Below are 17,675 nucleotides of genomic sequence, written 5' to 3'. Positions count from 1 at the left end.
ATCCTCCTTAGAATCATTCAAGTGTTCATTGGCAAACTTCAGACGGCCCTGTACGTGTGCTTCCTTGAGCAGGGGGACCTTGCGAGTTCTGCAGTACTTCAAACCATTACGGCGTAGTGTGTTGCCAATGGTTTTCTTGGTGACTGTGGTCCCAGCTGCCTTGAGATCATTCACAAGCTCCCCCTGTGTAGTTCTGGGGTTATTCTGCACCTTTCGGATGATCACCGATACCGCACGAGGGGATATCTTGCATGGAGCCCCAGACCTAGAGCGTATTTTCTGATTCAAATACAAATAAAGTCATAAATGTTATAAAATGCAGTTTTCTGGATTTGTTTGTTGATATTCTATTTCTCACTGTTAAAATACACCTACCATTACAATTATAGATCACACATTTCTTTGCAAGTGGCCAAACTTGCGAAATCGGCAGGGGTTCAAATACTCATTTTCCCCACTGTACGTATTGGTCCTGCCGTGCACCCACTCACCTTCCCAGCCCGCTCAAATGGCAATCATTTAAATAGATTCTTAATTATTAACGACCAATATTATGCAGAAATCAGGTGTACTTTTTACGTGGGGACAGTTTAAACAAGCGGACAAACCTTACAGGTCTACAAATGCTCTGTTCCCAAAGACTGCAACTAACCGCGTTGTGAAAGGTTCACAGCGACACACCTGAAAAGATCATCTCCCACAGTGAGACCGGTTCTCTGAACGTGCACTCGTCTGGCTCGGAGACGGCGAGACATCTGAGAGAAAAAGCTCTGCTCTCTCCGGGGGCCTGACAGTTCTAGAATGAGAATCGGCGGAACAGTGGGATAGCGAGCGTTCCGTGGTTAGGCCCCGCTGTGTGTCACCGTAGGAACAGTCCTACAGACATCTCCATTCTCTTGACAGGTCCTCGTGTCTCTTCCCATAATCCAGAGCATATGCAGACTCATCACCGTGGCCCGCTCTCTGCGCACTGCTCTCGACATTCAGCTACTCGTCTGATCTGTCATTTCACAGCCTCTGAGAAGCTACTTCATTCCCCCTCTATTCTGGTGTGTCTGGCTCCTATAGCCTACCTATGCTTATAGGCCTTGTAGTTGCACCCGGGAAGGGAAACTCAAGCAATACTGACGAAGGCCAATGTGTTAAATTGCCACATTATTGTGTTTAATTAAGAGAACAGGTATCTATAATGTAGAGCTTCACTCAAGCAAATCTTTGAAATGCAGCGTCTGCTAAATGACCTACTGTAAATGTATCAGAGTCGGCTGTTGTTTTAAGAGGAGGGCCCAATTCCAGTGTCCACACTCACGGACTTTGTTTGCGCCTTCACAGTAAGTCTGTGAGGGCTTAGGGCTGTCAAGTGCACGAGGGTGCTCTGAAAGACATCTTGAGCCCTTTAGCACACTTTCCATAAGTCTGCATTTCGGCAGACTTTGCTGAAGGGAATTACCCACAGTTCATAGTGTTGTGACGTGACACCGGATTACCAGGGGAAGCCCGGAAGCTTAAAAAACCTGAAAACATGTGAAACTGTGAAAACATGAACTAAGAGGAATGCAAGCATATGCTGCATTGCACACCTAGTTTATTCATCTATTAATTTCAACTATTTATTTTCATTTTTGCAATTTGATGCTGTTTTGAAAAAAAATAGGCCTAACTGATTATTTAACAGTTACCTCTTCTCTCACACCCACTCTGTAAGGCAAGAGACTGGAACACGTTCAAATCAGACATTCGGTTCCCTCGGTGCCTTGGCCGTAAAGAAAGTGCAAAATGTAAAATATAAAGTTCCAAAACAACGTTCTGGCATTGTCAAGGTAACGTGATCGCAATGTGCTGTCCCAGTCCTATTTATACCATTTCGAGCCCTTGCAGCCTCTCACACTCCACCACTTACCAGGTCACGTCAGTTACATCTATGAGAGCTTGCTTAGGCCTTAGGAGAGACATTGGAATTGGTCTAAAGACTCAGTTGCTATGGCTAACGTTAAAAATATGCTGAAAAACAGGCTTGCTTGCGATGACCTCGTGATCGGTTGATGACGTCTTCCGGTCCCTTCTTCAAGTCTGCCGTGCTCATTAGATACTAACAGATGCTTTCCAGGCTATTTAATCTAAAAAAGGACTTCAATGTATATAACGTCTAGTTAGAAAATATGACTTGAATAACCTGCACACACACACACAAAGAACAAAGCCCCTTGTCTAACTGGAGCTATTATCATAGACACACAGACACACACACACACACACACACACAAACCAAACTGCCGCTAATGTCACAGAACACTGACTCTGCTCGTCACACTCTTAAGGCCTCGTCACACCATGACGTTCTGGTCAACGTTCTATGATGTTAGAGGAAACGTTGGTAATCGTCCATGGTCGCTGGAATTGCGCCAGAAGAGCTTTGTGTGAAAGCTGGTGAACGCTGTAATCGTCGGTAATCGTCGGTGTTAGGAGGAGAACGCTGGTCCAAAAAAAAAGTTTTGAACATGCACAAAAGTTCTCATGGAGATCAGCGTTCTTCAACGTTTCATTTAAACGCTGGAGAACTTTCGTGGAACGTTTTATTAACTTTGCACGCGTCTGGCTATCATAGTCAGTCGTTGGGTAGGGTAGACTGAGTACAGTTGATGCACCCGAAATAACTTATGTGCGCAGCAATCCTGAGACGTGATTTTTAGTTTGGACATGCCTACTAACGTCCTCTTTGATCCAGGGAAATTTGAGCACCTAACCCATCTCTCGTAGGAAGATATCGGCGAAAGTTTTTTCACCAAGGGAAGATCTTGATTTTAGCATTTCCCTTCTACAACAAACAACAAACAAGGCTGACTGCAGTCAGTTTTTTATTGCACGCACAACTCACAGCAACACACACGTGTTATATATATATGGAGGCGACCAGGACACACTACACACACACACACGCACACGCAGGCCTGAGGTCGCACTGTGCACTCTGGGGAGCAATTAATATGTTATTAACCATACGTGATCAACAAACGCAACTTACATCATTGCAAACGTTATTCTGTGCACTATACATCTACATATTCAATGCTATCATGTCATGCAAGGTCATTGCATAATCTAGCGAAAAGCGGAGTGGAGGGTATATGCTTGCTTGAGCCCAGCATGAAGTAGATGTAGCCTACTGAACTTGAACATAGCTGAGCACTGTTATAGCTGGTGCTGTTCCATGGCAGATGGATATGATATGAAGACTCTTGTGACATGGACAATGTGTGTGGAAGTGTTGATGTTTTCTAATAATAAACATTGAGAAACACAAATTCAGTGTCAAATTTAAACCATTTATTTTAATAACATAAAACCCCAGGAATAACGCCCGTTATTTCGTAAATCACAGTAATAATAACAGTAAATCTTCGTCCGAAGACATTGCTAGTGAAAGAGGCTTTGTATTCTTCTTACTTTCAGCAGCATTTATCATCTTCTTACTTGCAGCAGCGCTAGTAGCAGAAGCCCCCCTCACACCTTTTCGTGGTCTTGGCGGCATGATGTTCACTGTTCAGATCAACTGAATCCACTATGATTTCCAGCGTTTTATACCCGTTTGACCATAAAACCCACACGCCAGCAAAACGCTTTTCTGTCATTATTCACGCGTAAATTACACTCTTAACACGCTGGAGTGACACGTCAGCACACGTTTGTCGCGGACCAGTGACACGTCACTTGGTCGGTGTTACACACTCCTCATCCGTCAGTCCCACGCTAGTCATGTGTCAGTCCTACGCAATTATTTCGTTGGTAACACGCCAGATGTGTCCACATCGCCCTAGAACGCTCGAAATTGAACGATTAGAAAGTTCAGAGAACGTTGACCAGAACGTCATGGTGTGACGGGGCCTTTACCTGTGATTTGCAAACCATATGGCACCTAATAAAAACACACGGATGAGAATAGGCCACGCTTCATTAGCGCTCTGGAACACCATATTTGGGGCCAAAACACCCAGGGAGTCAAAAGAGGGGGCACTGATTATTCATTATGGAGGTTATAATCACAGTGTGGTGTTTGTGCTGTAAAGAGAGGTTATAATCACAGTGCGGTGTTTGTGCTGTAAAGAGAGGTTATAATCACAGTGCGGTGTTTGTGCTATACAGAGAGGTTATAATCACAGTGCGGTGTTTGTGCTGTAAAGAGAGGTTATAATCACAGTGCGGTGTTTGTGCTATACAGAGAGGTTATAATCACAGTGCGGTGTTTGGGCTATAAAGAGAGGTTATAATCACAGTGTGGTGTTTGGGCTGTAAAGAGAGGTTATAATCACAGTGTGGTGTTTGGGCTATAAAGAGAGGTTATAATCACAGTGTGGTGTTTGTGCTATAAAGAGAGGTTATAATCACAGTGTGGGAAATCAAAGAAGATGGTTATGAGGATGCTTATGATAGATGCCTGAGAATAATGATCATTCATGGCCTGTTTTGTAGTCCCCTAAACGCTCTGTGACGCGGTAGCCCAGTGTGTAGCACTATCAGAATAGTATTTATTGCCAAGTAGGTTTACACCTACCTGGAATTTGTTCTGGTGTATAGGTGCATACAGTGAACATAAAACATACAAACACAATAAGTACTACATAAACACAATAAGTACTACAATACAAAAAGCAGGGCAGGAGTGCAAAAGTGGATGTGCAATGTGCAGTGTGTGTGAACTCATGAACTCTGACCCACATAAAAGGGAGCGTATGTTTTCAATGAGGAAGAGATAGTAGTGTTTTTGTTCTCTCCGCCAAATGCAGTGTGAACTTGGGGGCTGTGGTTGATTTTATGAGATTTCTGAACGTTACCTGGAAAAGTGCTTCTGCTTCTTCGTTAAATCCAGTGTGAACTTGAGTGCTGCGGTTGGTTTTATGAGATTTCTGAACGTTACCTGGAAAAGTGTTTCTGTTGAAAACAACAAGCTGCCCTACCTCTCTCTCCCTTCCTGAGCTGACGATGTAAACAAGTTCTGTTCTGTACAGTTTTTCAGTTTTATTGTACAGAAGGATCCCATATGGATGTGCCACAGAAGGATGGGATATAAAGTGTGCTTTTTGCGCTTTTAAAAACTGACCATAAAAGATGAGTGCCAGCAACAAAAGAAAAACAATGTTGATACATGTACTAATAGAGGACATGTATATTGCAAAGAGCAGTTCAACATGGCTGTTCATACAACACAAATGCAAGACGAGCCTCTGATTAAGTCTAAGTCTTTAAATGCTTTTCAGTTAGATAGCTTGATAGCCAGGTGATATCTTTACCACAGTACAGATCTTCTTCGACGACAGAGGAAGCTTTGCTGAACAGAATTTCCTCTCTCTATCTCTCTACTGTCCTGTGTCATCCATCACTCCTTCTACACACCTGGTGTCTGTCTGACGAGAGTGTCAGCTGTGACCAGTAGACCCCGCTACAGGCTTTATTTAGATGAGCCAGATACACAGCAACACAACAACACACACCACATCACATCACATACACCATATCACATCACACACACCACATCACATCACATACACCATATCACATACACGCATCATATCACATACACGCATCATATCACATACATGCATCATATCACATACATGCACCACATACACGCATCATATCACATACATGCATCATATCACATACATGCATCATATCACATACATGCACCGTATCACATACATGCACCACATCACATACATGCATCATATCACATACATGAACCACAATGCACGTCACACCTAGCCACACACAAACCTACACCATTTTGATCTCCCTCAGAGATCTAAGATGATGGGACTGAGCATGAGACTGTCTTTGTTCAGTGCAGCAGTGCAGTGCAGCACTAAAGCCCTCAGTTAGGCTACTACCCCCTCTTCTCAACATAACGAGCAAACAAACTAATAACAGTATGGATTTCAGAGAGTAGGCATTAAGAGAACCGAAACATAAACAACTTTACTGCCCCCAAGCATTAATGCCACTGAATGTGAAGATGAAATCAGCAGAAATGTCCTGCACAATGGGGATATTAACACAAAGAATTAACACGGCCAACAAGTCAGCGAGGCGTTTGATGAATTACCCAATTAAACAGAACGATGGAACTCATGTCTCAAGTCTCTGCGGGGAATCCTGTGACACTTAAACCACAAGATGTTTTAATACTCAAATCTTTCTCTCAAAAGTCGAAAGTGATTATGATAAAAAAAAAATTCTCTGAGGGAAATTGAAAAGTCACACAAGAAATCTGTAAAATGTATATTATAATTTATTGCAGTGATTTCATTTCCAAAATTTTACTCATGCAGTCATAAAATAATTTTACTCTGTTACTTGTCACATGAATATAAACATTTTTAAAGCATTCTGTCATTCAGGCTGTTATGACTTCAAATGAATACTTAGAGATCTTAATTGAGATATATTACTATAGACAGAGAGGTGTTGCAACACATACAATTTCATATAAAGGAAACGTATGGACATAGATATAGGGTTCCTCATAGATCCTTTTAAAAATTAATTAAAAATATTCCTCATGTTCCTCTTTAAAATGGGAGAGGACGTTTCCGGACAGTTCCCCCTGATGGTTCTCCCTGTCGGTTCCCCATGTCGGTTCCCATGTATGTTGTGTGGCAGGGTTCTCTTGAAGCAGATCAATCTAAACTCCAAACAGGTGCTGGTAGCTCCTTCAGCTTTTGCAGTGTCTCTTGTCCTGATGGTTTGAAGGGGGAGAGGGGGGGGGGTGGTAAGATGTCCTCTTTGATAGCCTCTGACTGTGGTCCGTATCTGACTCTAATCTGGCATGTGTCTGGCCCAACTCCTCTCTGGGGTTAAACCGTCTGCTGCCGTGTAGGTGTGTATGGGTCACAGGTGATGTTTGTCTTGTAAGTGTGAATGAGTCACAGGTGATGTTTGTTTGTCTTGTAGGTGTGTATGGGTCACAGGTGATGTTTGTCTTGTAGGTGTGTATGTGTCACAGGTCACATTTGTTTTGTGTTCCTTGTGAGGCTGGACAAAGATACAATGCCTCTTGGGAACGGTTGTACTAATGTGTGTGTGTGTGTGTGTGTGTAGGTAGTGTTTTCCTTGAGAGGCTAGAGGGTGTTAGACTGTCTCTAGGGGGCAGATGTTCCACTCTTGTGTGTATGTGTGATGTATTCCTTGTGAGGATGGAGAGTGTTAGACTGTCTCTCGAGGACTGTTGTTTCTTCTGTGTGTGTGTGTGTGTGTGTGTGGGGAGGACGTGGGTCGTGGTCATAGACGTCCGTCTCTGGCCTTGGCCTTGAAGGACTCCCTCAGCCGCTGCAGGCCGGACGCCAGCTGGTGCCCACACACCTTACTGTGCCACTCCGATGATCTGCCCCTGAACGACAGGAGGAGAGAGCTGTGAGTGTGACACACACACACACGCACACACGCACACACACACAGACTTTCTCTCTCTCCCTCTCTCTCACACACATTTACACCCACTACAAAAAACACATCCACTTGCAAACTTCTAAATTTAGCTTTGTCCCCCCAAGGTTTCCTGTGTGTATGTGGTGCTCTCCTATGCTTTGGGCAGTGCATATAAATCACACTTCAAACACCTGCCTAGCTGCATGTATGAGAGAGAGAGAGTGTGTGTGTTTGTGTGTGTGTTTTTCAGGGCAGGACTCTAGCATGCCCAGTGGGGGGTGAGAATGCCCTATACATATATATACACATACACACACACACCCCATATACACTACCCTATATATACACACACACACCCCCACCCCAAATACACTACCCTATATATATATATATCTACCCCCACATACACTACCCTATACCCATTCCACGCCAGAACTGAGCCATTTCTGGGCCCGACCCACTCCAGGCTCTGGTTTATATAGGTAAGGTACTGGTACTACCATGGCAGGACGTTGACTTTCATCGACCACAGTGCATAAGCGACTGTCCCTCTCTGACACCGCATGGATGCACAGAGCACAGGAAACAGCATGGACAAGTGTGCTGTGTTAGGAGCCCCACAATGATTGCTGACTGCAAATTGTGAGGCGCCACAGAATGGATTTGGAGTATTCTCCAGGCAGCCTTTTCCGTATTTGCCGGCTTGTTTCATTAATTCCAACAAGAGCCGGAGCTGCAGGAGACTGCCATCCACACACAGTCCTGCTGTGAGCAAATTGATCATCTAAAAAAGCCGACAAATGAGTAAAGATTAAGGGGGGCCGGAGATTTCAATTATGCTGGAAATATGGAGAGCTCTCCCTCAATTCCCTTCTGTCTTTCGCACTGTTTCTCTCTCATGCTGTCTCTCTGCCCTCTCTCCCTCCTTCTCTCTTTCTCTCTCACACACACACACAATCCCACACACAATCCCACACACACACACACACACACACACACACACACACACACACACACACACACACACACACACTGTCTCTCTCTCATTGGCTTCATAGATCCCACCTGGTATCTGTTCTGCAGAAGTGTGTCAGTCTTGACCTCTTCATCCCCAGTGGTTCCACCAGGAAGAGGCAAGTGTACACCTGAGCCCTGAGGCCCTTCTGCGGAGCGCCGTGATGATCCAGGGACGCCGCCGCCACGTACAGAGGGCCGGCCGAGGGGTCCGACTGCCAGGTCCTTAAAGAGAGAGACAGAGGAAGGAGAGGGATTAGAAATGATTTAGAACCATCTAGAACACGGTGCGCTTATCTCTGAGTCTTGATCCGAAAGTTTCCTCAGCACCAAACAACATGTTATTGGCCTGTTCCTGTTCTAACCTAGCAGACTTAAGGAATCTGTTTCGAGGCCTCTGATTGGTGTACAATTCATTCTAAAGCCAATCAGGAGCTCTGCAGCTCTTCCTGGGCCAAGCATGAGTCTTATGTGTCTGATGTTTAAGGCACTGACGCAGCCCAGGGGAGTTGTCCCATGCTGAACGTGTCTGTGATGTCTTAATCACTCCCAGCCTTCAGTGTGTTTTTCCTGGCCTCAGACACGGCACTAAATCAGACAAAGGGAACCGCAGATGCTAAACACGGAGAGCGAGCACCATGATTCAGGACAAAAACATGTCCAAGAGCATAAATAATCTAATAATCTAAAGCCATTTCAGTTCACTAACAATGTTCAAATTCAGTTTACCAGCCTCCCAGCTTTCTGAGACAACATCCTCTCCTCCCACTTTAGTCCCCTCTCCTCTCCTCTCCTCCTCCTCTTTTAAGCCTCTCCTCTCCTCTCATCCTCTCTCAAGCCTCCACTCTCCTCTCCTCTCCTCCTCTCTCAAGCCTCCCCTCTCCTCTCCTCTCCTCTCCTCTCCTCTCCTCTCCTCTCCTCCTCTCTCAAGCCTCCCATCTCCTCTCCTCATTTCCTTAGGTCCACCTCCCCCTCCCCTCCCGTCCCCTCCTCTCTCCTCCTCTCCTCACCTCAGTAACACATGCTGGAGGGGAGGTCTGCTCCCGGCTCCCTGTAGCGTGTAGCTATACACCTCCGCATCCTCGCCCAGGGTCTCCAGCACCCCGGCCTCCAGGAGCGCCTCCCCTGCCCAGGCCTCGCGCCTCCTCAGCACCCACTGCAGTGCCTCCTGCTGGGGGGCCTCCACCTCCACGCTCCCCCGCCACAGACGCAGCGCCTGGCCATCCTCCACCTGCACCAGAGAGGGACGAAAACAAAGTTCAGTCTCATTATACAGGTGTGTACTCCTGCAGTCCTCTACTCTGTGTTCAGTCTCATTATACAGGTGTGTGGTGCTGCAGGGATCTGCTCTGAGTTCAGTTTCATTACACAGGTGTGTGGTGCTGTAGTCCTCTACTCTGTGTTAATCTCTTTGTGCAGTGTGCAGTGACCACACGGACTAACTTTGGGTTAAGAGGTGAAGTTCTTACATGTTCAATTAATTTCAATTTTATTTATATAGCGCCAAAACAATACAACTTTTCTCGGTTTACAGAGCCCAGGGCCTGAACTCCCCTAGAGCAAGCACAATGGCGACAGGGGCAAGAAAAAAACTATTCACTTAGGCTATTCACACCCATACACCATACACAATCATACTTTATCTGGATGGTTCCCATATAGACTATCAACAGATGCTCAGATTATAAACATACTTTCTTTGGATGGTCCCCTATAGACTATCTACTGATGCTGAGATTATAAACAAACTATCTGTTCAAACTCTGTTAAATACAATGTATGGTTAAGGTTAGGCTAGGTTTGGTTAAGGTGATGTTCAGTGAACAATTAGAAAGACTGAATCTGAATTTCAACAAACTATCTGTAAAGTTGTAAAGTCGGCGGACTATCCAAATAAAGTGTTACCCTATACACTCCAAAGTACATCTTATGCCAGAAACATTACTGATGTGCTGAAGCTAAATTTAAGTATGTTGCACAGCATACAACACTGATACATTTAAACATGTTGTTTGCAAACAGCCATCTGTAGCACATCTGGGTTTGTTTTAAGATGTGCTAATGTGTGTGTGTGTGTGTGTGTGTGTGTGTTTTGACACCTCTAGAACATTAGCATCTGGTCGGAGACCCCCTCCTAAAGCACCTTTATGTGGTCCTAACTTACGAGTGCCTGAATGAGATGAGTTCTCCATTAAATCCCCTCAGAAAGCCTGGCTTTTATAGGGGCCCAGGTTTGAGTTATTAAGCAGGTAAGTGCATGCTGCGAGTGCCAGAGCACTGGGCAATTACTCTGATGGTCTGAAGACCCTCTCATTAAGTCGGAGAGAAACATGTTCCACTGGGGTGTGTCAAGTGTTTTTGGTTTGTTTTTGTTTTTTTGCCCAGATTTCCTGTTTGACGGTTCATGGCGTAATGCTGTTTCTTTCTTTCTTTCTTTTTCTAGTTTGTAATGTGCTGTTGTTGTAGTGCTGTTGTTGTTCGACGGCTCGGTTTTGTGACGCACTATTGATTGGTGCATCTTCATCCATCTTGAAACGAGAAGCACATTTATTTGAACTCCGTTTGAAACTTCATCAGACAGTCTCGCCCAGCACTGATATTTACCCCCCTAAGTAATCCAGCAGCGTTTGTTCTAGCATGTAACATTTAAAAAAGAAGATGTCTGAACCCAGTCAGTCAGGGGCCACCCTTAGTCCAGATGTAACTCAGCTTTCCCTTCTAATCTCCTGATGGTTGGTAACAGCATGTCCCAAATAGTCCACACACTCCAAACAGCACGCAGTGCATGCGAACCAGAGCTATTTACCCTTTCAAATCTCTACAGCTATTGGACCCCTCTGAAGAAAGCGCTGAGGCAAGAATAAAATAACACATTTAATCCCCAAAACCCCAAACTTAATTCTGGTTGTAAGAATACTGAGGGTGCATATATTTTTATAAACGTACATGGTGTCATTGCAGAATCTCAACCTCTAGGAGTCAGTCAAGTAAAGTGGGAGTCTACAAACTGATGCTAATATAACAGGTAAAGTGGGTGTGATGGTGCAGTGGTTAGCGTCACTGCTTTAAAAGCGGGTTCACCCGGGATCGACTGCAGATTGTCTGAGTCACTTTGGATAAAAGCATCTACTAAATACCTGACCTTTACCTTTAAATGGCCAGTGTGGACTCATACAAGCTGCCATCATCCAACACTTTCTGAATCTCTAATGTTCATCGGTCATATTCCACATCAAGTCTCCCATGTTGGAGCTGAAACTATTGCAGTGAAACAGTGCAATTTCCCTAAAGCTCCAGTGTGCTATTACTGTGATTACATGACAGAGAGACTTTCACTTTGATGTGTCCCTGATCTGGCCTGGGTCTGGCCCTGATCTGGCCCTGATCTGGCCCTGATGTGGCCTTGGTCTGACCCTGATGTGGCCTTGATGTGACCCTGATGTGGCCCTGATGTGGCCTTGGTCTGACCCTGATGTGGCCCTGATGTGGCCTTGGTCTGACCCTGATGTGGCCTTGGTCTGAACCTGATGTGGCCCTGATGTGACCTTGGTCTGACCCTGATCTGGCCCTGATGTGGCCTTGGTCTGACCCTGATCTGGCCCTGATGTGGCCTTGGCCTGACCTTGATCTGGCCCTGATGTGGCCTTGGTCTGACCTTGGTCTGGCCCTGAGTGAGACTAGTGAGCATAGTGTGAGAGAATAGTGTGAGTGAGAGCGACTGACACTGATCAGCCCAGTCAGACCCTGGCTTCTCTGGCCCGTACCTTCTTGTAGGCCAGGTCCACGTGCTGGTGGGGGCTGGGGCAGCTGACCCAGCCCCTGGCCTTCTCCTTGGCCTCCCTGAGGAGCTGCTGGGCGGACTGCTGCAGACCGGTGCACAGCTCCTGCTCCTCACGCCCCGTACCAAGACTGGCCTCCACCTGCAGGGGCTCCTCTGGCAGGCAGTACCCAGGCAGCTGTGGATGGCGGGGAGGAGGGGGGGGGGGGGGGGAGAGGTCATTATGGGATATCATGCAATCACAGGGGTTCCTGCTGTAAGTAGTAAAGTCGGGAGTCTAGCAGAGTTTCAATTACAGAACTAGGACGTGGGGCACAGGTGTATGACCCCACTAAATAAGCCTTGAACATCCTCCATGGCTAAAAGGAACACAGTAGGTAAGCCTGTAAGATGGAGGAGAGATAAAACAGCAGCCCTTGGGCTGGACGAGCTGCATCAGTGCAGTGTGAGGAGCCTCCGAAAACAGCAGTTCTGATGCTAACAGTAGCTCTGATGCTTACGGCAGCTCTGATGCTAACAGTAGCTCTGGCCTGAGGCAGGGGCATGTTTGGGGCAATTGGCACTATGGATGGTGGTGTCATTAACATTCCAGCAAACTGGCAGAGGGTACCTGCCACAAGTGGTTGTGTGTGTGTGCGTGTGTGTTCTGAATATTTAGGTGTGTTTGTCGACCTGGAACAGGTGTGTGTGAGTCAGTGTGAGTGTGTTCCTGGAACAGGTGTGTGACCTCTGTCAGGATATGTGCTAGACCCTGTGTGTGTGTGTGTGTGTGTGTGTGTGTGTGTGTGTGTGTGTGTGTGTGTGTGTGTGTGTGTGAGTGTGTTCCTGGAACAGGTGTGTGACCTCCGTCAGGATATGTGCTAGACCCTGTGTGTGTGTTTTGTGTGTGTGTGTGTGTGTGTGTGTGTGTGTGTGTGAGTGCGTACCTGGAACAGGTGTGTGACCTCCGCCAGCATATGTGCTAGACCCTGTGTGGCCGCCAGGCTTTCACTCAAGTCTCTCTGATCGGGCTTCACCAGGCTGTGCTTCCTGTGTCACACACGCGCACACACGCGCACACACACACACACACACACACACACACACACACACACACACACACACACACACACACACACACACACACCAGCACACACAAAGGGAAACAGAAAAAAATGTGAGCCAAGAAATAAACAAACAACAATGTCTGAAGTTCACACTTTGAAAGGCATGTCAGTGCTGTCAGATCAGGGTCGTGTTGCCCTGCAGACTCCAGTGTTTTTATGATCCGCAGGATAATGACGCCCAGTAGAAGGGACAGAACACACACAGAGAAGTGAACCTCCGTGGACACCGTACAGCTCTGCCCAGTAACTCACATCCTGATGATATCTGCACCAGTAACAGATAAGTAACACTTCACTTGAACCGGGCATCATAAGACTTCTATAATCATGTCATAAACATGCTATGGCACATGTCCTGTCCTGTGATTGTTCATCATGACAGTTAATGACCAAAGATCCGACAGTGTCATGTCATGCCATGACTAAATATTTCACATGCAACTACTGTCCCGTCATGTTTATGACATGCTTACATTAGTGTTGTGGTTCAAGGTTCAAGTAAAGTTTTACCAGCAGGTTTGACTGTATGTCTTTTGTTGGAAGTGCACTTGTATTTCTCATCTAGTTACTCTTTTGTGAAGCATTACTCAGTAGAGCCCTCAAGATAATAACACCGTTGGAGTTGACTTGATAGAGGCCTCAAGATAATAACACCGTTGGAGTTGAACATCAGTGCTAAGCAGGTAAACTTGTCCTCCACAGAGCAACTCTGCTTTTGTAGCGTCACTTTCCCTCTCACTTCCACACACAAACACGCACACACACACGCACACATGCACACACACGCACACACGCACACACACACACACACAAACACGCACACACACCCACACACACAAGCACACACACACGCACACGCACATACACACGCACGCAGGCACAGCGAGGAGTAGGAAAGGGAAGCCACGCTGTGCTCAGACAAACTGTAGGCACAGGAAAAGCACGCCATGCTGTTCTCAATTGTCCTGGAACTGGCAGGCTGAGTGCATTTACGCACACGGACCCGGCAATGACATCAGTACCACCACGCACGCACACACGCACACACACACACACACACACACACACACACACACATACACACACACACACACACACACACACCCTCACACACACCCCCACACACACGCACACACGCACACACACACACCCCTGCCTGAAGCTCGCTTTCACAATAAGGCTTCTCAAGCCAGTGATAGGCAGAGAGGGGGAGATAGGGAGAGCAGAAGACAGTGATAAAGAAAAAGAGCAAGAAAGAGAGGAAGACATGGAAAGGTGTCTGCTTATAATATAGAGACAGGAATAGAGAAACTGAAAGCAGGCGAACCAGAGAGAGAGAGAGAGAGAGGGAGAGAACAGGGAGAGCAGAGAGTGCTCAGAGAGAGAATGAGAGAGAGAGAGAGAGAGAGCAGAGAAAAAGAGAGGGCAGAGAGAGAGAGAGAGAGAGCATGATTAAGAAGCATGGACAGCAGGAAAATAATGCACAGGAAAACAAGGAGCAATAGAAAAGATGATGAAAAAGTAGAAGGCAGTACGCCTGTGAGTGTGTTTGTGTATGTTTGTGTGTGTGTAGTAGTACACCAGTACTCCTGATGATTGCAGCTCAGTAGCTGATGAGAGAGACAGAGGGTTGCTGCCAAAGAAAAACTCCCTATCTCTGCAAAACTAAAGTTCAAAGCAGGCCTGATTCTGAAAAATGAATTGTCAAACTCTCACTGTGTTTCCCTCAACGGTATCGCCAGCTGCAACGCATTACCCATCTAATATCGCCTCTTATCTCACAGAAATTAAAGCCAGCTGTGTGTGTGTGTGTGCACGTACAGTTGCATGTGTGTGTGCGTGTGTGTGTGTCTTACATAAGATTCCCTGTGCACAAACCAACCCATCAGCGATTCATTACAAAAACATGGAAAATGGCTTTGTGGCTCTTCCTGTGGCTGGCTGATGTAATCGCTATGGTAACTGCAGACGCTGTCAGCATGGCTTTCTGGCACGGGCAGAAATGTGGGCTCAATTAAAGACAGAGCCTATAGCTGACACACTTTACCCAATTAAAGACAGAGCCTATAGCTGACACACTTTACCCAATTAAAGACAGAGCCTATAGCTGACACACAGGGTCAGAGGTGAGTATGGTCAAGGTCAGAGGTGAGTATGGTCAGGGTCAGAGGTGAGTATAGTCAGGGTCAGAGGTGAGTATGGTCAGGGTCAGAGGTGAGTATGGTCAGGGTCAGAGGTGAGTATGGTCAGGGTCAGAAATGTTCCAGTGCCAGTTACTCTATGAGGCCATGCTTTCTGGATTGAGAAGCAGGTGGCTGTTCTCAAGTATGATTTATAATAGCAACAGTTTCTGCTAATATATCAATTATTTATACCCAAGCAGTTGCAGAGTGGTACAAATCCACCTGGGATCTGGTGCTGATTTGGGAGATCTGATCCTAGGTGAGTAGCTGGCTTGTACCTTAATGTTGCACTGTTATAAGATTAACTTTTTGGCATTTCATTGTAGCTGTGTTCTTAAAGCTCCCTAAAGCCTCTCTTCCAAATAGAACATGAGCTTGTGTATGTGAGGCAGAGTTCAGACCTCCACACGGCTGTGGAGAATATCAAGTACACTTTTAAAGCATGCGTGTGTCTGTGTACATGTGTGTGGACATGTGTGTGCGTGTGTGTGCGTGTGTGTGCGTGTGTGTGTGTGCGTGTGTGCGCGAGCGAGGAGTGTTTGATAGAGTCTTCAAAGTGTGTACGTGTGTGTACATGTGTGTGGACATGTGTGTGCGTGTGTGTGCGTGTGTGTGCGTGTGTGCGCGAGCGAGGAGTGTTTGATAGAGTCTTCAAAGTGTGTACATGTGTGTGGACATGTGTGAGTGCCTCTGAGTGTGTGTGTGTGTGTGTGTGTGTGTGTGTGTGTTTGATAGAGTTTTCAAAGTGTGGTTTCAGCTGCTCTTCCAGGCTGTGTGTTCTCAGAAGAGTGTAAACCTCTGGGCACTGAGTCTCTTCTACATCACGTCTCTCACACACACACACACACACACACACACACACACACACACACACACACACACACACACACACACACACACACACACACACACACACACACACACACACACACACACACACACACACACACACTCAGAAGAGTGTAAACCTCTGGGCACTGAGTCTCTTCTACATCACGTCTCTTTAACCTTCTTTTTCAAAGTGCACAACCATTTCAGATAAAATATGGATCTGAACTAACAAGAAAAAAAAAACATCAGTGAAGTATGTGAAGGGATACAAATGCACAAACACACGCCCCCCCGGCACACACACACACGGCCCCTCGACACACACACATACAAACACACACCCCCGCCCCCCCCTGCCACACACACACACACACACACACACACACACACACACGCTCCCCACACAGACACATAGATGTGTACACACACACACATGCACACACACACACACACACACACACACACACACACACTGCCCACACACACACACACATGCACACACACACACACACACACACACACACACACTCACCGTGTGCCTCCATGTCTGGTTGCCCTGCTCTCTCCCCTAGGTGTGCTGAGGTGGAAGAGGGTGGGTGCCAGGCACACGGCGATGTTGGTGGGGGTCATCTGGTTCTCCTCCACGCAGGCGGCCACCTCCCTGAGGAAGAGGAGCAGAGACTGCAGCGCCTCCCTGTTCTCGTCCGGCAGGAGGAAGATGGCCGCCCTGACCGCTGCAAACTGCTGGTCCTTGGGGAAATCTGCAGATGAGAGGAGAGGAGAGGAGAGGAGAGGAGGCTCTTTCAGAGCTCAGTGGTTTGATTCCCAGACGTGCACACACACACCTCTAGCCAGCATAATGTAAGGTCATAAATGTAAGTGCAAACATGCAAGTCATCCTCCCCTCACATCAGCTCACTGTCACTTCACCAGGCTACACGCTATAGATTAATATGGATCTAGATGTAGCTACATGCTATAGATTAATATGGATCTAGATGTAGCTACATGCTATAGATTAATATGGATCTAGATGTAGCTACACGCTATAGATTAATATGGATCTAGATGTAGCTACATGCTATAGATTAATATGGATCTAGATGTAGCTACATGCTATAGATTAATATGGATCTAGATGTATCTACACGCTATAGATTAATATGGATCTAGATGTAGCTACACGCTATAGATTAATATGGATCTAGATGTAGCTACACGCTATAGATTAATATGGATCTAGATGTAGCTACATGCTATAGATTCATATGGATTTGAAAGATATGCTTATGCCTCGATAACTAGTACATTTCCTAAAGATAATGCAACAAGAGCCTACTGATA

The 17,675-nt window shown here is 46.2% G+C and overlaps 1 protein-coding gene across 1 annotated transcript in view; it reads right to left on the bottom strand.

Annotated features, from left to right (window-relative positions):
- Window positions 1-6,265: 6,265 nt before the first annotated feature.
- The window catches only part of si:dkeyp-23e4.3 (rho GTPase-activating protein 7), a 26,716-nt gene continuing 15,306 nt past the window's right edge, over window positions 6,266-17,675 (bottom strand). Inside the window, exons 9-14 of the mRNA XM_031572218.2 lie at window positions 16,864-17,092; window positions 13,138-13,240; window positions 12,198-12,389; window positions 9,444-9,664; window positions 8,485-8,658; window positions 6,266-7,381 (exon numbers count right to left, since the gene is read on the bottom strand). Coding sequence (XP_031428078.1) covers window positions 7,273-7,381; window positions 8,485-8,658; window positions 9,444-9,664; window positions 12,198-12,389; window positions 13,138-13,240; window positions 16,864-17,092 — 1,028 coding nt within the window. The 3' untranslated portion in view covers window positions 6,266-7,272. The remainder of the gene's footprint in view (window positions 7,382-8,484; window positions 8,659-9,443; window positions 9,665-12,197; window positions 12,390-13,137; window positions 13,241-16,863; window positions 17,093-17,675) is intronic.

The sequence above is a fragment of the Clupea harengus genome, chromosome 8 (assembly GCF_900700415.2).
Source record: "Clupea harengus chromosome 8, Ch_v2.0.2, whole genome shotgun sequence".
Taxonomy (NCBI): Eukaryota; Metazoa; Chordata; class Actinopteri; order Clupeiformes; family Clupeidae; genus Clupea; species Clupea harengus.
Note: the sequence above shows the minus strand (reverse complement) of the source record. Positions and strands in the feature narration are given on the sequence as shown.